The 23,984-nt window shown below is 35.2% G+C and overlaps 1 protein-coding gene across 6 annotated transcripts in view; it reads left to right on the forward strand.

Moving 5' to 3' along the window:
- Window positions 1-23,984, forward strand: part of NAV3 (neuron navigator 3) — a 592,036-nt gene that overhangs the window by 336,903 nt on the left and 231,149 nt on the right. For all 6 annotated transcript variants that reach the window (XM_043561562.1, XM_043561563.1, XM_043561564.1 and 3 more), the window contains exons 2-4: window positions 2,358-2,475; window positions 3,119-3,171; window positions 21,641-21,713. In XM_043561562.1, coding sequence (XP_043417497.1) covers window positions 2,358-2,475; window positions 3,119-3,171; window positions 21,641-21,713 — 244 coding nt within the window. The remainder of the gene's footprint in view (window positions 1-2,357; window positions 2,476-3,118; window positions 3,172-21,640; window positions 21,714-23,984) is intronic.

A 23,984-nucleotide genomic window follows, 5' to 3' on the forward strand; every position in this document is an offset into this window, starting at 1 on the left:
AGGCCAAGCAATTAATGTTATCATTTGCCTGGTGTGTGGAGGGGAAAGTCCTCAATGTTTTAGATTTTCAACAGTATACGTCCTTGTAAAAATAAATTTTCCTATTGCAAAATAGTAAATACAAGTAGAATAAAATTTTGAGGAAAATGACCCCTGAATAAAAAAAAAAAAGTGTCTACCTAGAAATTGTGTGTTTGCTTTCTAATTGAGCAGTTATGCAAGTATATTTTCTTATACTAATATCTTTGGTATAAAGATTATGAATATGGTGAAAGGAGGTGTAACATTGCCGTCTCATTTATTTTTCTTATGCAACTGGATGCTTCCAATTATTTATACTCTTTTAGGAAACTTAACACTGTGTTGCATTAAGATTCTACTTTGTATTTTCTAAAATAAACATTTTCTCTGACTATACTGTATTTTGGAATGTTTGTACCTAGGATTCATTAAGAAAAAAAAAAAACCTAACAGCCACACTTAGGTTTGGGTCCTATAAAAATAGGAGCATGAAAGTGTGAAAGATACATTTTTAAGGCTCTCTCTTATAACTTTATATGTAGTAGAGACAGATTTAAGCAAATTAAATATCTTTCAACAGGGGTATTGATATGTACAATATATCAAAAATAGTGAGACATTGAGGTACCTGGGTGGCTCCATCAGTTAAGCATCTGACTTTGGCTCAGGTCATGATGTCATGGTTCATGGGTTCAAGCCCCCTGTCAGATTCTGCACTGACAGCATAGAGCCTACTTGGGATTCTCTCCCCCACCCCTCTCTCTGTCCCTTCCCCACTCTCTCTCTCAAAAATAAATAAGCATTTAAAAAATATCTAAAAAATAGCGAGACATATGTATGTAAAATGGTTATAGCAGTGTTACTAAAATACTATTACATAGAAAGTTGAAAAGTGCAGAACGATAAGTGAAATTTGAGACATTTTTGGTTAAAAATCCTATCGTGTGTGTATATATGTGTGTGTAATACGGTGTCATGTGGTCCAGTGTGTAAGCATAAAACAAAATTCTAGACCTATTCATACCAAATTATTGAAAAGCGGAAAAATTATTGAAAAGCCGTGAGGAAACTTTTACTTCTTAGTTTCTATACTTCTGACTTATTTTGTTTTATTTTTATGAAAACACGTATATTGGTTTTGTTAGAAGCAAAAAAGTAGTATTTTTTTCCACTTTTCTTGGCCTTCTAAAAGATGCAAGTTACCTCTTCAGTCTAATTGTCCTCATTAAGGCTTGCTGCCTTAATTACAGATTTTCCAACTGTGCCTGATTCCTTTGCCACTCTGCCCTTCTGTACTGGTATTCTCTGTGGGGAAGGCCCTTCCCTTCCCTTCTTATGCCCAGGTTCCATTATGTTCCCTGTTCTAATTCCAGTGCTTCTCTAACACACTTTTATAGGTATATTTCTCAATCAATTCCCCTCCTCTGTTATCATTTCAGACACTGTGTTCTTCTGTTACATATTACATTCCATAGTTTGCCTTGTAATAAACTTGACTAATGTATCTGAAAGAGCCGTCTGTAAAATTGAAACATCTGAATGCTTATTTATTTCCTTATACTTAGATTACATTACCTTAGGGGTGTCCCATAACATTTGAAAAATCAGTAGATTTTTATTTTTGTGGCAATTTTTGAACAATTCCAGCTTTTCTTTATATCGTAATTTACTTTCAGTCACTTCTACTTTATGACACATTGCCAATCTTGAGATTTATAATCCACTACTACACTCTATATTGTGATTTCTATGTAATAACTATATTTGCTTCCTCTATTTTCTTATATAAACACATTTCAAGAGGCTTAAATGGGAGATGGCAGTCCAAATAAAATAACTTTGGCATTTGCAATTATTTTATAACACGATGCCAAAATATTGTCACATGTAGTATCTCACATGACAAATCTAATAAAGTGTTAGAGAAACAGAAATTTATAATAGGTTCCTGTATAAATCAGTACAGGTGATTTCCTTTTACAAGGACAGGCAGGATTATTTTCGATAGGACAGAAGCAGGGGAAAGAGTGAAAACCCAACTGACTTGCAAACAGGAGTTTCCTGGGTAGTCATTGGGGAAGGGAGTTTTGCTGTGTCACAAGTGACTAGTCCCTGGTTTTGAAAGAGAGTGACTCATCCTCCTTTGAAACAAGAGATAAGTGGGAGAGGGAGCTGTATAAAATTATTTTACAACTATTTCCTTTTGAGCTATGACTTCTTAAACTGGAATGTGATCCAGAATAGCTTCTCTTTGAATCCAACATTTGTCTTAAGCATTTTTATTGTCTCTATTTTCTCTCACACCATCTCCCTTCTTCTCTCCCTCTGTTCAACAGATTTACACTGACTGGGCCAACCACTACCTAGCAAAATCAGGCCATAAGCGGCTGATCAAGGATTTGCAACAAGACATTGCAGATGGAGTGCTGCTAGCCGAAATCATCCAGATCATTGGTAAGACCTGCCCTCTGGGAAAAACCATGAAAGTCTCTCCCCCCCCCCCACCCGCCTTGGTCAAACACAATTTAAGTTGAATGCATATGAACTTAGTCCCTGTGTCTCTGAGATTAATGTAGCTCTCCTGTGATTTAATTAAAAATGTTTATGTGAGAATGTTTGAAAAAAGCAGTTTGGCTATACTTTTAAATGGCTAGAACTGTATCTTTACATCCACTGGATTGTCAGAAATGAACGCTTCATTAAACCATATGTCTCCCATGTGTGCATTTCGTTAGCTAGGGCAACTCATACACTCTGAGATTCCTTGAAACTGTATCCTGATCCAGCAGGGACAATTGTGAAAGGTTTCATGTCAGCAGTCATTTGGCACAGGCTAAAGAATTAGCAGCAACTTCCTTCTCACTCACTTTTTTTTTTTTTGCCTGATTTGTGCATATGGAATTGGCGGCAGCTAACAAGTGTGTCCTCTTGTACGCGGCTGGGGAGACAGAGTGAATGTAGCAGCAGCATTGTGCTTGTTTTTGTTTTGGTTTTGGTTTTTATGTTTTCTTAGTCTCCTTTTTTTTTTTGTGTTTCACTTCATTGCTTAAGCATGTCATTCTTTTTTTCTCTCTTTTATTTTATTTCTTGGCTTTAGCAAATGAAAAAGTTGAAGATATCAATGGATGTCCTAGGAGTCAATCTCAGATGGTAAGAATCAAATTTATTTTAAAATATAATGCTTACCTTCACTTTTGATTACACTGCATTTGTAAATGGACTAGAAATTTCTTTTGCATGCCTTCCTGCTTAAGAAACCATTCGATCACATTCTATCATATGTATTTCTTTGGGTGCAGTTTATGGGCAAATGATAGCATCAGCACAGCTGAATATGTATGACTCCTGAATAACATGTCTCCAGGTGTTTTATCAGATCCTTGACTTTTTGTTGTTGTTGCTCTGATGGCTGAATAATTTAATACTGGTCTTGCTGGCAGTAAATCCCATTTCCAATTTTAAGTGGAGCCTTTTTGTCTGAACAACTGGTTTGAAGAACAGAGCTGGCCATGTGCATCTGAAAAATACATAAATAGTATTTTCCTTGTTCATAACAAAGTCCAGTGTAAACACAGAGACTCTTCAGCACTTTTGGAAATAGCTCCAAAGGCATGCTGCTGGACGTTTTCTGAACAGTGACTGATCATGAGATATGATTCATACCCTTTTTCAGAAAGCTATTGATCTAGAGGTCCCATCTCCCTTTTTATCTTTACCAACTGGTAAAGTTTAAAATTTTATAATGAAAAAATAGATTGATAAACTGCTGAGGTAAAAACTTACCCCTCTATTTATTAAATAGCCACAACTGAAGTTTCTAGGACAACCTGAAATACAAATGCCTTCATTAAAGTTATATCAGCAGATACAATCAGGAGTGATAGCCAAAATCCATCCGATGAGGCTTCCTTCAAAACTCTAGCACAAAATAGAGATTTTAAGTTTATGTAATGACTTCTCAATTGTCAGGGATTGGAGAATGAAAAAAAGAACTCTTTTGATGTGCTGACTTGCTTTACTTAATGTCAGAAAACTGAAATCCAAAACAATAAAAGGAATTTATTCTTAAAGAGTGATTAACTAGCATGTCGTGTGTGTGTGTGTGTGTGTGTGTGTGTGTGTGTATGTGATTAATAAACACTCAAAGGCACTATTACAATACATAAACCCTGCATAACTGTTGTGAAAAAAAATCTCGGTAAAAAACAATTTTCTGTAAAATAATTCAGTTTTAAGGGGACTTCTTGATCTAATTATTCTGGGCACAAGCATGGCACTATGGAAATTAATTATAATTTTACTGAAAGCAATTATAATACCTTCAGACCCTGCTAAAATAATAGCTGTGTGATATTGGAAAATGATGTAACCTCTCTGAGTTTCAGCTTTTTCATCTGTATAATGAACCCTAATTAGGATGTGATAATGACCTATAATTATGGATATTCTTTACTACCAAAACTGATATGGAAATATAATAGTGCTGCTATAAGCTTTGTTAAGACATATTCATGAATTAACACATGTTAAAAGTTTTTTAGAGCTTTATATTAAAAATATGTATAGTCCCTGAATATCATATTTTATGTTTCTTAAACTCAACACTTGGGTTTACTTTCATTATTTCAATTATAAGGAGGTGTTGGATAGTAAAATAGGTCTTGTATGTTGTCATTCCAGTTTGATTCTGATTACAGAGAATCCAATAAACAGCCAAGCTAATATTTCATGACAGAAAAAACAAAACAAACAAACAAAAAAAACTACGAAGTTCATAACTATGGATAGGAACATAGTCCTTACATATTTATCTGAAACATCTGTACCGAAGATTCTACAAATCTGTGAAAACATTCTCATGAGTATTAGACTCTGTTAATTTTTTTATTACTTCCTAATCCTTATTAGCCCCCAAATGTCATGTAACATCTAGTATACATGTCGTGTTGATATTTCTGGTTTTGATTAACACACACACACACACACACACACACACGTACACAAACACCAGAAAAACCAAAGCCTGAGGGATGTAGATGCTATGAAAAAGGTAGTTTTTCCAGCCAAACAGTATTAGTTGGAATCACTTTGGATTTTGAGTTAAGAATGACTTGTATCCTCATTTTTTTCTGATGTGGTTCAATTTTGAATCTGAAGTTGACATGCCCTCCATGTGTTGATTCAGAATAATGCATATAACAAAAATAGAGCTTTTTAGTTGAATTACTTTTGCCTCTATTCCTAAGAATCGGCATTGGCACTATATTATTAATGGATACAAATCCAGACTTTAACCAAGACAAGACATTAGGGGAAAGAGAATTATGACAGAGTATGACTAGGCTTATGAAGTTCTTATAAATTTCATATGTCTATTCCAAACAGGATGTTGCCTGTTTCTTTATTGCTTAACAACCAAGAGGTGAGACATTAATAACAGTGAGTGCTATCCTTACTCACAAAACTGCTTTGACCACATCCTTTTGAATATCTGATTTTTTATGGTGCTTGCTGTTTGTGTGGAATAAGGAAAGGTAAAGTAAAAACTAGATATGCTCCTGTTTGTAGTCACAAATTATTTAAATTTCAAATTTGATAACTTTTATTGGATTGTTTTAAACCTTTAAGAACACAGAGTCTCTTGTGGTATGAATCTACAATATATTGATGAATATTTTGATGAATAGTAGTCAGGTAATTCATATTTAGCCAATATTTGCTGAGCACCTGAGCTACCAGATTGAGGGACCCTTGAGGATCAAAGGAGCAAATATTGAAACAAATAATAGCAACAGTGTTGCATAGGTAAGAACAGAAGTACTGTGACGGGAGTCCACTGTGGCTTGAGTGCAGTGAGGTGTTTGTACGATGGAAGTCTGATCACACAGGGCTAAAGTATGGGGTTGGTTGAGGAGCCTTTTGAGGACTTTTAAAGCTGGCTGTGGCATGATCTGATATAAGTATTTTAAAAAAATCATCCTAGATGCTTTCTGGGAATTGTAGAATATGCGTTAAATCTTCATTTGGATGTGGGAGATGGCGAATATAGGGAGGATGAATGTTCCCACAGTTTCTCCTGAGAAGTTACTATTAGACGTGATTACTACAGAGGGAGAAAAGAGACTAAAGGTAGAAGGGGGAAGATGACAAATTCATACTCTGAAAGTAAAGTTTGACCTATCCATTGGATAGGTGTTAGGTAGAATATAGCTAGTGCACAGGTAATGATTGAAGTCATGGAAAAAGGATGAGATTTCAACAGAAGGCCTGTATAAAGTCAGGAGGGGAGAGATTTGAGGTTCTCACACTGGGGAATATCAATATGTATGTGATGAGCAAAGGTGTAGGAATCAGAAATAGGGAAGAGTAGTGAGAGAGTGAGCCCATCTTTAAGAGGATGGATCCACAGATGGGGATTATTGATCCTTAGGGTAGCTAGAGTAGCTTCAACTAGAGTACTTGGACTAACCCAGTGAGATGGGGCAAAGTAAGATGAGCAGAATGTGGTGCATGTTGTCAAATGCTACTTAGCCAACTAGTTGGTGTACCTCAACCAAGAAGTTGGTTCTAGCAATTAGGCAGGCATTAATGACCTTGATGCAAATGTCTTCTATAGGGTGACCATGTGTTAATTAAGGAGTAAGAGAGGTGCCCCTGTCTATTGAGATTTGGATAATCTTTCTAGGAATTTCCTGTTGAAGAGAAAAACAAAAATATAGCTATAGTTTGAGAGGAAGGAAGGGTGAGGGGAGCTTTTGGAAGGGGGGAAATAGGCAGAGGAGGAGGAAGCAGTAAGGAGAGAGAAGAATCCAGGGGACTGGGGAGACAAAAGATGATGCCAAATCCTAAAGCAAGTGGCAAAGGAATAAATTTGAAGTCTGTGTAGAAGATTAAAAAATTTTTTAATGTTTATGTATTTTTGAGAGAGACAGAGTGCTAGCAGGGGAGGGGAAGAGAGAGAGGGAGACAGAATCTGAAGCAGGCTTCAGGCTCTAAGCTGTCAGCACAGAGCCCGACACGGGGCTCGAACCTGTGGACCTCCAGATCATGACCTAAGCCAAAGTTCGATGCTTAACTGATTGAGCCACCCAGGCGCCCCCTGGGTAGAAGATTTAATGTTGGAAAAGAATGAGGGTACATTTTCCTTTGTGTCATGTCACAAGGGGATATGATTGCATGAAATGAAGGTACCTGAAAATGGATTAAATAGAAATTGAAGGAGTTCATCAATAACATAACTGCAGAGTATTAGAGAATAATAATGTGCACTTTTCCGTGGGATTCTCTAATTATAATACCTTATAGAAAAACTCACGTATGTTGTCTTGAAATAGATGAAGAGGGGCGCCTGGGTGGCACAGTCAGTTAAGCGTCCGACTTCAGCCAGGTCACGATCTCGTGGTCCGTGAGTTCGAGCCCCGCGTCGGGCTCTGGGCTGACGGCTCGGAGCCTAGAGCCTGTTTCCCATTCTGTGTCTCCCTCTTTCTCTGCCCCTCCCCCGTTCATGCTCTGTCTCTCTCTGTCCCAAAAATAAATAAACGTTGAAAAAAAAAAAAGAAATAGATGAAGAAAACAGTAATTCTTTCAAGTGGGCCAAAGAACATATGTTTAAGAGAAATATGAGCTAGTCAATGCACCAATTTATTAGTGTAATTTTTAGAAGATTTTGATTCATGTTTATTCTAAGTCTCAAAATCATAGTTATATTCCTTAATGAGCTGAGACTAAACTCATCCTGAAAAACAGAACTCAGTTTGAAGGAGCTTATTCAACACTATATTTAACCTTATCCAAAGATGAAGTTACTGATATGGATAGCACCTGTTGAGTAATTTCTAGGTGGGTGGTTTCAGAATTCAAAATATATGCTGCATGCCACACTTTGGTGAGATTACGCGAGGAAATAAATTAGTAAACTATAAATACTAGGAATGTCCAGAATGCCTAGCAGATTAAAAATAGCAAAAAAATGCCCAACATGTATTTGAAATGCTGAGGCACAAGTGCTAGGTTCTTAGACAAAAATGTAAGACACGTTGGGGAAAAGTTGTTTTGAAGACAAATTTTCCTTTAGTTTAAAATAGACCGTTACATTTAAGGATCTTCACAAATGCGGTAGAGGGATTAGAAACTGTGTTTATGTGAAGTAAGCCAAAATTCTGATTCTACGGTATAGCCGAGGATGTGACAAATGTGCTTCACAGCCTGTCCTTCCTTTTTGCTGGCTCCTCCCATTATCTCACGGTAAGAGCTACATTGTTTTCAGCCACAACTTTCCATCTTCCTTTGAACATACCATGTTGTTTAAAATTTTCTGAGATGGTGATTTGGGGAATGTTTATCCCTGTGCCTCTTACCCCTTTTTGTTCCAAGAAGATAAAAAAAACAAAAACAAAAACAAAAATTAGGTTCATTCTCCCTTAACTCTCAAGTTCCAAGTCCCACAACGTTGTGACTTCCAGAATAATAACATGATGGATTTTATGGGCATCTTTATTCCATTTCAATAGTTTGCACTCATCTGTACAGTGAAACTATTCTTCCTAGTAAACATATTTGGTGCTTTTATCAGTCTTCTGTCCTTTAAAGTTTTAATTATTTTAGCCACTGCTTGTAATTGGCTCTCTCATAAAGGACCTATTTAGGTAAGATAGGAAGATGAGGTTTCTAACCAAATAGGGAAGAGATAAAATATTGGAATGCTCTTAAAGGTTTAATAAAATCTTATAAATGGCACACTGCAGGATTCTCGCACTATGACTCAGAGGAGTGGAATATTGCTAAGTTAGTCCATTCACATGATCCCCTGCCATTTTTGAAACTGTTCATCTTCTGGAATGGCTGGAAAAAGATAGCTTAATGAAGACAAATGCTTTACTACAAATATAGCTCTGATCTCTAACGAAATGCTAAATGGAAATTTCTACTTTGAGGTTTTCTATTTAATTTCATTGTTTTCGTATAGGCTCACACTTTGGAATAAAAGAATAAACTACCAGTGTTAAGAAATGTATACGTAAGTTATTACAATATCCTGATGATTTTTAAAACTGAATGTGTCTCTAGAAGTTGCTCTGTGTACTAGCATTTAAAGTTCAAACGGACTTGAAGGATTGAAAGGAGGGGTGTTACACTAAAAGGACAGTAGTCACTGGAATTCAGTTGTGACTCTGTGACCGAGAAAAATATCCAGTGAATGCTCAGTCTCTGGTCATTTCTGCATTGAGGAAATTAGACCAATAGAACTCTGACTTGCTAGATTGATTTAAAAACAGCAAACACCATGGCTCCTGTTCAGTGTTTTAGAGGTATATTTGGGGTTTAGCTCTTTATAGCTTTTTAAAAGTATATTCATAGTAAGGTGAGAAAGATATTTCCTAAATTATATTAAATCCAATTTAAAATAAAAACAGTAATAGCATGAGAATTATATTTTTATGGGAGTTGTCTGGTCTGCCATTAAATTAAATAAATGTTGGGGCACCTGCGTGGCTTAGGCTGTTGAACATCCGACTTCAGCTTCCAGGTCCTAATCTTGCAGCTCATGGCTTCCAGCTGCTCATCAGGTTCACTGCTGCCAGCCTGTTGGCGTGGAGCCTGCTTCGGATCCTCTGTCCCCTTCTCTCTGCCCCTCCCCTGCTTGCTCTTGCCCCAAAATAAATAAATATTAAGGAAGTTAAATAAATGTTGAGAATACAAGAATGCTTTTCTGTATTAACTTTATATTATGGAATACACATTTTAAATGTTCTCATGAATATCAATATTTAAGTTGGTTTGTGCTATTAGTAGGACAAATGGAAATTGGAATAAAGTGGGGTTCCTGGGTAGCTCAGTTGGTGAGGCATCCAAATCTTGATTTCAGCTCAGGTCATGATCTCACAGTTCGTGGGATCGAGCCCCACATCAGGCTCTGTGCTGAAAGTGCAGAGCCTGCGTGGGATTCTCTCTCTTCCTCTCTCTCTCTGCCCCTCCTCCACTCATATGGATGCTCTTTCTCTCTCAAAAATAAATAAACTTTAAAAAACAAAGGAATTGAAATTAAGTAACTTTGCAAAGAATTTATCTATCTATCTATCTATCTATCTATTTATTTATTTAGAGTGTGTGAGCAGGGGAGAGGGGCAGAGGGAGAGAGAGAATCTTAACACAGCCTCCGGCCCAGCACAGAGCCCAACTGGAGCTCTATCCCATGACTCTGGGATCATGACCTGAGCTGATATCAAGCGTCAGACCCTCAACCAACTGAACTACCCAGGCACCCCATTTATTTTTTACAAAGAATTCTTTTTAAATAAAGTAACAATTCTGAATTGGATTCTGGATTCAGTATAATTTGTTTTTCTTTCTTTTTGGAGAGAATATACGTTTTTTATTTTATTTGAGGAAAATTAGTAAGCTTTATATATGTATGTATAATAACCATTGTGAACTATAGTTAATATTTCAACTATATATTTGAATATCAACCACTTTCTTAAACATTTAGCATGTTCTTTATTTGATATCTTTAACTTAATTACTGTTAATTGTTTCCTACCTCTAGGCCAATATCCCAGTAAACACAAAGTACAATCATACCTAGTGTTAGAAAGCATATTTTGTAACAATCCTTTCATATATTTAGTTTTTATTACCTTCAGTAATCTGGTCTTTTTTAAAAGGACTTTCCCCTCCATGTTTTTCAATCCGCTTCTTGAAATTTATTAGAAAATTACCACTTACAGGGGCATCTGGGTGCATCAGTCAGTTAAGCATTGGACTTTGGTTCAGGTATGATCTCACCGTTCGTGGGTTCGAGCCCTGTGTCGAGCTCTGTGCTGACAGCTCAGAACCTGAAACCTGCTTCAGATTCTGTGTCTCCTCTCTCTGCCCCTCCCTTTCTCACTCACTCTCTCAAAAATTTTTTTTTTAATTATCACTTATAGTAATCAGTGGTAAAATACCTAACAGTGGAACAATTTTATTTTTTAATTTTAAAGGGTTTTTTAGTGTTTTTATTTATTTTTGAGACAGAGAGAGAGCATGAGCGGGGGAGGGGCAGAGGGAGGGGAAGACACAGAATCTGAAGCAGGCTCCAGGCTCTGAGTTGTCAGCACAGAGCCTGATGCAGGACTTGAACTCACAGAGTGTGAGATCATGACCCCAGCTGAAGTTGGACACTTAACTGACTGAGCCATCCAGGCACCCCAACAGTGGAATAATTTTAAAAACTGGTAGTTTGACAAATAATATACTAAGATATGAGACCATTTTAAATAAGAACTATTTTTAAACCTATTAAAACCTACTGGATTAAATGATGCTCTAAAAATTACTTGTATAAAAAGAGAAAAAGGAAATGAATTAGGGAGAATCTTATTCATCTGATCTCAGTATAATCATTTGAAAAGTTTATCTTGAATGAGATAAATTATTGGAAAGTCAGTAGATACACCCAAAGTAGCTGCTTTATTAATTATATTTAAATGATTTTAATATAAAGTCAGTTAAACTGACAGATGTGGATAGACACAGACAAAAATACATGGAATGCCTCTGAAAAATCATATTGCCCAATTGATTGTGTTAGCCATATTTCAAACCTAGCAAAACATTTTGTGAAATCATATCATAGAAACCAAATTGTACAGCATTCAGCAATATCAGCATCACTTACTGATCGACATGAATGATTAAATGTCAGTTATGTATATTGGGTTCTATGCTAGATGATTGGCTTGCAGTTTTTACTTAGTATTTTAGCAAACCGACAAAGGAATGGGGTCTCACTGAGCCTGCCTGGAGAAGAACTAGTGTTTGGTATCATGTTTATCTGAGTCAAGACCAAATTGCTTAAACTTACTAATAAATAAGCTTAACAGAAGAATTCAAGTCTTTGGATTTTCAACCCCTCTACCCCTCCTCCTCCTCTTTCTATTCTTCCTCTTTGTCTTCCTCCTCTCTCTCTCTCTCTCTCTCTCTCTCTCTCTCTCTCTCTCTTCCTTCTTTAATGTTTTGGTCCCTCTTTCTTCCCTCCCCCCCAAGCTTATAATATACATTATTTTTCTTTAATACCATACTTATTTTTCCTACGTATGGAAGGAATATAAACTTTGGTTAGTTTGGGAGAGGGTGTGGGTATGTGAGCTAAATAAGAGTGTATAGATTTGTGGTAACATTATGCATTTGGCAAATAATTAGTTGTTCTAAGTAACTTTAGTCCTATATAGAAGTATGCGTTATTTAAGTTTAGAAAAATTTTATAACCTCATAGTAAGATTCTTTGTTTTGTTTTGTCTTCTGAAACAAACTGAAAAGTAAGAATTCATTAAAACCCACACAGTATATCTTCAGCTCAACAAATACTGTGGTAATATTTATAATTTTATATTTGTAAAAAATATTAAACAATATTTATTATTCTCTAATTACCAAGCCAGTTAGAATAGTAGAATTTTAAAGAAAAAATAATTTTTATCTGATAAAATACTAATGGATTTTTCATATCTGTATCCATACCTATATACATGTATATATATACACTATACATATACATCTGTCTAATCACACATACACACATAGATTCTGTTATAGAATATAGATGTTTACATAAAGCATTTCTATTATGGATATAATATATATATTAGATATATCCACATATATGTAGATATATACACATACACACATACACCGATGCCTAGTATGGAACTCGGCTCTTTATAAATATCTTTAATCCTCGTATATTATGTGGAAAATATTTTTAATCCCATGGATTAAAAATCCCATGGATAAGGAAGCAGAGGCTTCAGGAGAGTAAAAACTTTGCAAATTTTTTACCTTGTATAAGTTGCATAAGTAGGATGCTAACCCAGTTTTACTTGACTGAAAAACTTTCAGTTATTATACTTACTGCTTAATTAATAAACTGACTCCTTGAATCTAACCACAGACCACTCAGCACAAAAAGAAAGGGATGAGTGAAACAAAATTACTATCCCCTCTGCCTCTCTCTATCCCACAACACAAAGTAACTTGAAATGGAAAAGGGAAGTGGGTGGGTTAGCATTGCAGTGACAGGAGGCAACTATCCAAACTGCATGTTTTACCTTCCCTCCCCAAAGTCTTAACAAATCAAAACTCAGAGGGCAAAGCCTGGAAATGTGCCTGCTCACGGATCCCAGCTCATCCTTAGCTTTGCTAAAGTTTCTTTATGTCTACTGCTCTATCGACTAGAAAATTGTTTTAATTACCTCTGGTTGCTGTTACAAATTATCACAAACTTGGTGGCTTAAAGCAAAAGAAATTTAAGCTCACACAGTTCTGGAGGCCAGAAGTCTACAATCAGTATGACAAGGCCAAAATGAAGGTATCAGCAGTTGTGTGCTCCCTTCTGAAACTGTAGGAGAAATCCATTCCTTGTCTCTTCTAACTTCTGGAGACTGCCAGTATTCTTTGGCTTGTGGCCACATCAGTCATTCTATATGTCAATATGCCAGCATATAAAAGTACATTGGATATTTGAGAATTAATTTGGAAGCATTTAAACTTTGTGAACTTAGAATTTATACAGAACGAGTGGATTTTGCATACTATTTCTGTCTTTCCCCTCATACTACACAATTTCATCTTTACATTCAACCAGATATTTATTGAGCACTTATTTTGTGCCAGGCGCTGAGTCCTGGCTATCTGTCAGTCATGTAGAGAGCTTGAGTCAGAGGCTGGAAATGTCTTAGTCAGAATGTCTAAATTACATGGAAGTGCCTGGGTGGCCAGTGGGTTAGCATCTGACTTTAGCTCAGGTCATGATCTTGCAGTTTGTGAGTTTGAGCCCCACATCAGGCTCTGCACTGATAGTTCGGAGCCTAGAGTCTGCTTCAGTTCTCTGTCTCCTTCTCTCTGCCCCTCCCCCATTCATGCTTTTCTCTCTCTCTCTCTCTCTCTCTCTCTCTCTCTCTCTCTCTCTCTCTGTCTCAAAGTAAATGAGCATTAAATTTTTTTTAAAAAATTTACCATTTATTTATTTTTGAGATACAGAGCGAGACAGAGCACAAGCAGGGTAGGGGCAGAGAGAGAGGGAGACGCAGAATCTGAAGCAGGCTCCAGGCTCTGAACTGTCAACACAGAGCCCAACGCGGGGCTTGAACTCACAAACTGGGAGATCGTGACCTGAGCTGACGTCGAATGCTTAACCAACTGAGCCACCCAGATACCCCTAAAAAAATTCTTTTAAATGAATGTCTTAATTACAGTGGTAGAAAGCTTAGTGTGGAAGAAAGCTCAAGTTCATTGGAGACTGATAGGGTTGAATATGAATTCTGGCTCTGCTATTTTATTAAATATTTTTATTAAATATTAATATTACATTTATTAAAAGTAAGTTATCTTTCCAAGTCTCTATTGAATAGGAAAAATTGTATAAAATTTACTGGAGTTGATGGTGAACATTAAAAGGGTTTTGCATTTGGAGTAAATAACCTATGTGCTTAAAACTCTGTGTGAACTCCCTGTGCTAGGTCATTGAGAGGTGGAGAAAAGTGGCTTCTAAGCCATTTTCCCTGCTTCCATTCGTGACATGTAGTATAGAGTTTTTTCCAAATGGTGCTTTTTTTGCCTAGTATGTTGTAAAGGCAATATGTTAAAAATGACATTTTAAAATGAAATACACTGAAGTATAATTTTGAAAAATCAGAGTGCATTGCAAAGAGTATAAATAGAAAATGATGTGTGAAACTTTTATTACTGTCAATAAATCTGTGTATGTGCTGTGTGATCATGTCTTCAAAGCAACACTGCGCATTTCTTTCTTTTGCATAAAACACACCATTAGCTCCCTGGGCTTTGAGATGAGCCCAGACTCCCACCAGGGCACGGCACATGTTTTCCAGCAAGCCTCTGTCTATCTCGATGGCCTTCTCTCCTGCCACCAGATTCTCCAGATTTCAAGATGCTTATGCCTGGAGTCCCTGCTGCATGATCTTTCCTCCTACTTTGGATCTTGAAACGGATTGAAGGTTATCACCTTTTGGAGTAGGCTTTATTCACATTGGTAAACAATGAAGTAGTGAAGAAAGATTTAGGTGACTTTTACTCTCAATGTTCCCGGCTCTTCTGAATTCTTTGTCAGCCCTTTAACTTACGGTGTTTCTCAATCATGGCCAGTTCAGACAGTGTTCCTTCCTTGGATTCACCTCATACCACATCCTCTTATTTGGTTAACTCTTCCTAACCTTTCAGCGACTAGCTCAGTCTTCCTTTTAAGGAGAAAAATGTGGGGGTTAATGACATGGCTCTAGTTTTGCTATATTCTCTCTTTGTGACTTTGAGGCTGTCAATTGAATGCTCTGATCAGCATCTTTCTCAGTATAAAATGGTATAGTAATGGCAACTTCAGATGAAGATATCTTTCTAAGTGTTAGTTAAGTCTTAGTTACTGATAACTTTCTCCTTCCCTAGTTACTTGACCTCTGGTCAGGAATAGGCCTTTGTTCATGCTTCTCCAGGAGTCTGTGTTTTTCTGGCCATAACATTCCTTGCATTACTTTGGAATTGCTTCTCTCTCCTATAAAACTATATATTTTTAAGGACCCAGACATGCTCAATGAATAGTTAATTGTTAAATCCATGAATTAAAATAAACATGAATAATTTTAATCAATGCAGAAACATGACTGCATTTTAAGAATTCTCCAGATGAATTTGTATCTGATTAAAACCTTTGGCTAAAATTTATATTACTGTTTGAATTTCGTGATGGGACAGGAGTTCACTCACACTGAGCAATTTTACCTTTTTTTTTTTTTTTGGTTGAAATCACATTTATTTCATTTATATAGTGACACTACCAGTACACATTTATAATGAAAAAATAAGATGTGTCGTTAATCAAAAATAGCGCAAGTCACAAGAGAATGTACCATCCAGAGATAACAAAAGTTAAATTTAGTCTATATTCTTGTAGACATTCTCTATGTATGATTCATAACAGCATTATCTGGCACTTCAGACATGCCCTAACCGGGATGCATTGCATTTGTAGAAAGAACTCAAACTTTGAAGGATTATGTCTGCTACCTGGTTTACAGTTATTTAACTTTTTATACCACAGTGTTTTCAGAATCCAAGGGGCAATAGAGGCTTTTCCATTCCAGCTAAAATTCAGCTTTGTAAACATAACTGCAGAGAGTAAAGACTGGCATGCTCTTTTCTCATGGAGCAATTTTGCTCTTGGGAACTCTGATGGGCGTGACCGGCCCTCCTTCTGATACCTGTCTACCTTATCAAAGTCAAACTTAGCCCTCAAGTTTCAATGATTGTTCTTCTATGAAGCTTTTCCCAGGTCTGCAGTGAAAATTGATAAGTCCGTTCTCTCTACTGCCAAAAAATATTGTTTATAATCCTTTTTTAGAATTTACCATATTATGCCTTGTGTTGTGATGGTTTATGAATCTTTTTTTGTCTCCAGCTATTTTACAAGCTCACAAAGGCAAAGACTTTATAATTCATTTTTATATCCCTTCACCATCTAGCAGAGCTCTTTGCATGTAATAAACAGTCAATAGTTGCTGAATGAATTTCTCATTCATTGTTAAGCATTGGTGCCGATGTTAAATTTAATGACAAACTATAAAGTTGATATTAATCATACCCAGATATTTAGGACCTAAATATATTTTTCATTAAGTATCGATAACTAAAAGTGAAAGAAACATGTGAATGGACAGGATAGAACCTTGTTAATATTGTGAAAGATGCCTCCAGTCAGACTTTCCAAAACGGATTATACCAGTTTCATGGTAAAAATACTAAAAGGCTAGGTTTCATAAAACATGCAGCTTATAAAGAAATGTGCTAATTAAAATTCTGCATTTTTTGGAATAGCTTATGAAAAAATATAAATATTTCCAATATATCCTCTCACTACGTTTAATGTTGAAAATATATATTGACCCTCAGGGTTAAAAAATTTTGAAGGCACAAATACACTGATGACTATCTACAGCTTTTGTAAGTGAAAATAATGAAAACCCTCTCTTCCTCATTTGAAACCCAATTTGTGATTTAGCAATATGCATGCTCATATTTAGCAAGTTCACAAGGCTCAAGATAAATGTACATTTATAAAATTAGATGATCAGCGAAATTTGTTTTTGAAAAATGCCTTTGATATTTCACAAGAGTGTGGAAAATATTGCAAATGAGTCAGTGCTCTTTAGAAAAGATCCAAGGGTCATGGCTATGTCTTGAAATTTATGTTGCAACACTGAGCATAATTCCATGCATAAAATAAGTTGAATAAATGCTTGATGAATTAATAAGTTAAGGGTTTGATTTTATAAAACATAAACACAATTAAATGATAGTGCTCCAAAATACTAATATTAATTATACAAATAGAAACTACTGAGGTAAAAATATGAACCAATTTCTATTGAATTTGTGTCTTCAGTAAGGAAAACATACAGCAGTCTGTTTTTGTATTTATTTGAGGAAAATTGTCTTTTTGTTTAGACATTGTGATAACATCAGATATTTTCATACAACCAAAAGCCTCAAGGCTCAGTGCACCCAAACATTTTGAAACCTCCGACTAGATCTTATTGACTGGATTTAGAACTTAGAAATTGGATGTTATTGAGTAGATTTATAACTTAGAAACTTTGTTTTATTTTTATTACAAAGTCAATATTTTTATATATTTTATGTAGCCATGCTTAAATTGAACAGGAAGAGGGAGGCAATATGGGTGTTCTGGGCCAATGAAACGTAAGCCACAAATAGACCCAACAAATTGTGCATGACGTAGTAGTAGATAAATGAATAAAAGTCTTAGAGTGACTAGGAGGTATGGATGGGGCTTTTTCTTGAGCCATATGAGAAGGGTGGTGCCCACAGAACTGAGAATGGATTTTTCTGTATTCCTGCTATAAGGGATCTATATAAAATACCACAGGCATAAGATGTAAAATGCATGAATTCTATAGTATCATGGTCATCCTTGACTCCTCACTTCCTCTTACAGGCCATATCTTCCCACCAGATTTCTTTAACTTACGTCCAGAATCTGGCTCACCTTCACAGCCACCACCATTGTCTTAAACACCATCGTCATTCACTTAATTACTTGCAACAGCCACCCATCAAGCCTTCATACAAGGCACCCATTATATGCCTATATTTTCAATAAAATAGGGGCTGATCATTTTATTTTTATTTTTAATTGAAGTGAAACATATATAAAAGAGTGTAAAGTACTCTAGTATGAATTGAGGTTAATAAAAACATAGAAAGTATAAAAAATACTCCAATCTCAAGTATATAGGTGATTGCTTTTTAAAAATGTGTATACCTGTGTTGTCACACTCAGATCAGAACAAAGGACACTTTCAGCATGCCTGGTCCCCTCCTGCAGATTTCCAGACTTTACCCTTCCAAAGTTCATCACTATTCTGATTTTGTTTTCATTATTTACTTTTACACATCTTGGATTTCATGTAAACTGGGGATAAAAAGTATACACTCTTTTATTGGCTTCCTCTGCTCATCTTTATATGAGATCTCTGCAGGTCAGTTGCTTAATCTGTAAAGAGGAAGGTAGGCTGACCCTGGGAGCTAAAATTTGACAACAAATTGATGTTCAGCCCCAACCCACAGAATTTCTGATTTATATTGTCTGGAGTCAGGCACAGAGAATTAGTATATTTTTAAAAATCCCGAAGATAATTGAACCTGTATACCCTGAATCAAATGATGTCTCTCCCCTCCCCTTTCCTCCCCATTTCCTCCTTTTCCCTCCCCCCACCACCCCTCCACTCCTTTCTTCCAAAAGTACAGGGATGGACTGGCCACTGCTCCTTTTTACCTCTATTCTTCCTGAAGTGTGCACTGAGCACCTATCAGATACTAAACACCATCTTAGGTTGCTGAAACTACATGAGCCAACAAAATGTAGTTCCTATGTTCCAGGGGCTTGAAGTCTCAAAAACCCCATGCCTGAATATATAAACAAATATCGTTGAATATATTATAATAGAGTAGGCTTTAATAGTCCTACTGGAAATTAAGTATTCAACTACTTGTTCTATTGCTGTTACTTAACTACTATACCAGTAATACAGAAGTGAATTAACTATCTTGAATTGTTGGTACTCATAATGAATAACTATAAAGGAATATCCCAAAATGTTGAATGCCCCTGATAAATCGCTATGTAAGGAATATAGAATGTATTTTATTTTATTTTATTTTATTTTTCTTTCAACGTTTATTTTTTATTTTTGGGACAGAGAGAGACAGAGCATGAACGGGGGAGGGGCAGGGAGAGAGGGAGACACAGAATCGGAAACAGGCTCCAGGCTCTGAGCCATCAGCCCAGAGCCCGACTCGGGGCTCGAACTCCCGGACCGCGAGATGGTGACCTGGCTGAAGTCGGACGCTTAACCGACTGCGCCACCCAGGCGCCCCAGAATGTATTTTAAATATTTTTTTTCCTCTACTCTTTTAGGGCCCTTTTATTTTCCTTTCTAATTTATGGTGCATGCTGAAAGAGCTCTTGGTCTCTGATACCCACTCCAGGCACCAGTTTGCTTTTAAGTGGTTTCAAAGGTAGCCAAAAAACAAAAACAAAAAGAAAAAACAAAAACAAAAAACCTATCTTACATTCTTAATTACAGACTCTATCTATTAAACTTTTGTGGTTCTTACAGTGAATTAATCTGTGCAGGTATAATAAAAATAACTGAAATTTAGGCAATAATAGCCTGTGAACATTTTGCTGTAAATTATGTATAAGTTTGGATCAGGAATCTTCCTATTTTCTGTAAAAGGTATATAATTGCTATGGAGTTAAGAACAGCAAGACTATTAGGGTGAATGTTTGAAAATAGTCAGTTCAATTCTCTTTCTCAGTATTAGACCACAGTAATTATTTAGTGTGTTTTTTTTACTTGTTTGTAATGGTCCTGGAAAAAAAAAGTTCAAAAGAATATTTTAGATGGATACAGTAGAATATCGTCTTTTTCCCATTCTTTTCCTTCCTCCTCAATTCCTTCCTTCCAAGTCTTATTTTATAGTAGCAAAGAGAAATGTAAATAAAGAATGTAAAATATATTTCAGCACCTTAGCGTTATTGGATAGTCACATGCTAATTAGCAAACAAGGTCTGTTTGATCCTGTTGGACTTAGTGACTTCAAATCTATTGTTTCAATAGAATAATTTAAATAAAACTTACTTTTTGTTTTTTAGTAAAACTTATTTTGAAATAAATCCGTAAAATCATTTTTCACAAAACAAATGTGTAGATCTTGGCTGCATTTTTAAGCAAAGAATATCTAATTGAATGTTATTAATTTAGTTTTGCATAAAATTACATTTAAAATGGAATATAAATTGTTGTCCATTTTATAAGGACAGATTTTTAATCTCTTTTTTTTTTCTTTTTCTTTTCTCTAAGAGACACTTTGACCTTGCTGTGAAGCTAAGCTAGAGAGGACATTGGCAGAACTTTGTATGTCCATATGCATAGATTTGGATGATAATTTAATATGACAGAAAACAATACCTTGCCAAGGATTAACTTTAAATCTTCTATTTACTTTAGAACTCCAAGATTTATGGAATACCAAAACAACCTAGGGAGATGACTCATGAAGAAATAGGACTTTCTAGTTTCCTATACTCTTTTACAAATTCTTAGCTGTTTAACTTTGTTGTATAACATGATGGTCAGTATTGAGGTCAACCTGTAAAGTAACATAAATCAGTCATTTGGGTTTTGTTTGTTTGTTTGTGTTTTGTTTTATGTTTTTTGTTTGCATATCATTCTAAATGGTTACAAGCTAGTAATCATATCAAAACTAACTGTTTAAAAGCCATGGCATCACTTTTTTTTTTTCTGGTCATTTATTTATTTGGAAAGAAAGAGCAAGCAGGAGAGGGGTAGAGAGAGAGGGAGAGTGAGAGGGAGAGAGAGAATCCCAAGAGGTTTCATGCTGTCAGCACAGAGCCCAACGTGGGGCTGGAACCCATAAACCGTGAGCCAAAACCAAGAGTCAGCTGAGCTATCTAGGCACCCTGGCATCACAATTTTACATTACAAAGACAATACCTATATTTATTTAATCAGAGGAATATACAATTGTAGAAATACAAATACAGTTTTAAAAATAAAGATTTGCTATGATTTAAGATGAAAATTTGCTTTATTTCTTTCATGCTGTATCAACCCTTCTGGCATATTACCAAATCTCACTGATTGAATCTCAATTACCTACATCCGAACATTCTATAACTTGCATAAGCAACAGTCTTCTTCTATGGATGCTTTCGTTGAGACTTATTTGTGAAGCACAAAATCCAGATTTATGTTAAGTAGGTGGGTTGCTAATTTGTAAGAATGCCATTCTTGATCAGGCCTCTATGAATTGTTTGTAAATACCACACTGGACAATGCGAGCTTTATATTCGTTCTTCAGTTAGCCGGAAAAATTCTAGTTAAACTCTGGTAAAGATCTGTAGTATGAAATGAATGTAAAGTATTCATTCTTTCTTTATCTTACTCTCTGGTTTCATTTTAGCTCATTTTTTTATTTAAAAATAACCCTCTAAGTTGCTTTTTCACTGCTTTTCATATTACAGATTGAAAATGTTGATGTCTGCCTTAGTTTTCTAGCAGCCAGAGGAGTAAATGTTCAAGGTCTATCTGCTGAAGGTAAGAAAAGGCATAGTTGTCACAAATAACACCTAAGTTTGTAAAAAAAAAAAAATTTTTGTATTACAAGCAAAGTGGGAGCACAAAGCTTCTTAATATATAAAGGAAATCAGTAAAGTTTCCAAAATAATAGAAACATAAACGCAGTGGTTATTAACCTATGCTTTAATTATTTATATATGTTTCATATTTTGCCAAAACTGTTACTTACATGAATAAGTGTATGAGAGAGGTGTAGATTAACAAAAAATCTTTATGTTATTACCAGTGTATAGTATTTTTGGAGTCTTAAGTAGAGGGATAAATGTATACATAGATAACGCTGTGTAATAGTGGACCTAAATACAGGTAAAAATAGTATAATTAATTTGAAAATATTATTTTGTCAATAAAATTTCTATAATATAAAACTGGTAGTCCTAGTTGAAATATTTGGTGAGCTTAAATTACGCACCATGAGGTCTTAAATAATTAGCACTAACAATATTTAATAACTGTTATATATAAAAGCTTTAAAGTCATTAAAGGCTTAAAAGATCATCATTAAAATACAGAAAAGTGGGAAAAGACTGAAGTGATTTTTTTTTTCTGAGACTTTCTCTTTCACATATATTTTTAGGAAAACTTTTCAAGTGTTATTAATGAAATCGAGTTGTTAAAATTATGAAATAGCAAATCCTTTGAGATCTGCATTAACAAAACCCATCTTATTAGAATGTTAATTTATATATAAATATTCTGCTTAATACTTTTATATACTCTGACAATTTAGATCTGTTAATGTTTCTACTATGATTATTTTCTCCGAATAGCCTTTTACCCGACACATACTAGAAATATCAGACACCTCTGTTTTAAAATTTTTGCTGTCATTGGAAAAAGGAATTATGTGGCTTCTGAAATACAGTGAACATTTAGTAGAATTATTGAGCTTTCCCAATTTTTCTTCTATATTTATTTTTGTTGTTTTAAATTTATTTTATCTTTTACATTTATATATGTTGCATAATATTAAATTACTCATTTGGTGGCCAACAAGTTTAGGTTCAAACCTAACTGATGGTTCTATAATTTTGAATAGAAGTTATAAAATTCCCCAGGAAAATATTTCACTTTTTTAGTGGTTAAAAGCAGGTTAGAAAGGCTCCAGTTTGTTCTTTTTATGTCTCTTCCTTTTCATGGGACATCCTTTATTAACATAAACCCATTGGTCTTCATTTATCTTCTAAAAGTATATGAATGCTCAAAATGATTTTCTAAAGTAATTAAATATGCATATTAATAAAACCAGAGATTTTTTTAAAACCGCTATGATCATCCAGGGGTACATGGGAACATTAATACTTTCTTACTGTAACCTCTTATCGATCAGACTAATTCTTCTATATCATGGCCACTGTGAGAAGGTTTGGCGGGGTCAGGATTCTCATTCTCATTGTATATGAATAATGCCACTGTGGACTCCATGTGACATTTATAAACCATCAGAGAGCAAGAAATCAGAATAGTTTGTTAATGCCCCTAAACTACAAAAAGGAGGCATAAAACCTTGACCTCACAGGAGGATGTATATTTTATTGCCAACAGCATGTTTTATTTAGAATGTGATTATAGGTTTCATAGCCTTATTTCAGACTTTACTTCCATCTCTACTCCTAAGTTTTAAGTTATAACTACAAGAGAAAAAAAGCTAGAGTCAGATTGTAGCTTACTTTGTACATTTAACTTTTTATTCAATATTAGAAACGTTTATAAAGGAGCTTGATGTATTTCTACTAGGATTTATACATTTACATTTATTCAGCTATGTTATCTAATGTCATGGTCTTTATTATTTATTAATATATAACATGAGTTATAAATAAAAGAATTGGAGTATTAAAAATTAATACGATGTTGACTTTATGATATGTATGTGTACTATATATCTATCTACGTCCATCTATCTATATTTATAGATAGATAGCTATATTAATAAATTTATTGTTGGGTGATTTAGGACTGCTATAAATCCAGTTGCCATTACAAAGTACACCCATACCATCCTGATTAATAATGCAGGACAACCAACATTTAGGTGGCTTTTTTTCTCCACTTCAGAGCCATCACTATGTTGATAACAGCTGTGTATTTGTGAGGGCTGCAGAATGCTAAATCAAATGATCAGCACAAGACAGCCCATCCGTTTGTAGGAAGAAGCAAACTCCAGAAAAATTGCAGTTAAGGATCAGCAAAGAGCATTGCTCATCCAAGTTTTGTTCTCTGTACCCC

The sequence above is a fragment of the Prionailurus bengalensis genome, chromosome B4, assembly GCF_016509475.1.
Source record: "Prionailurus bengalensis isolate Pbe53 chromosome B4, Fcat_Pben_1.1_paternal_pri, whole genome shotgun sequence".
Taxonomy (NCBI): Eukaryota; Metazoa; Chordata; class Mammalia; order Carnivora; family Felidae; genus Prionailurus; species Prionailurus bengalensis.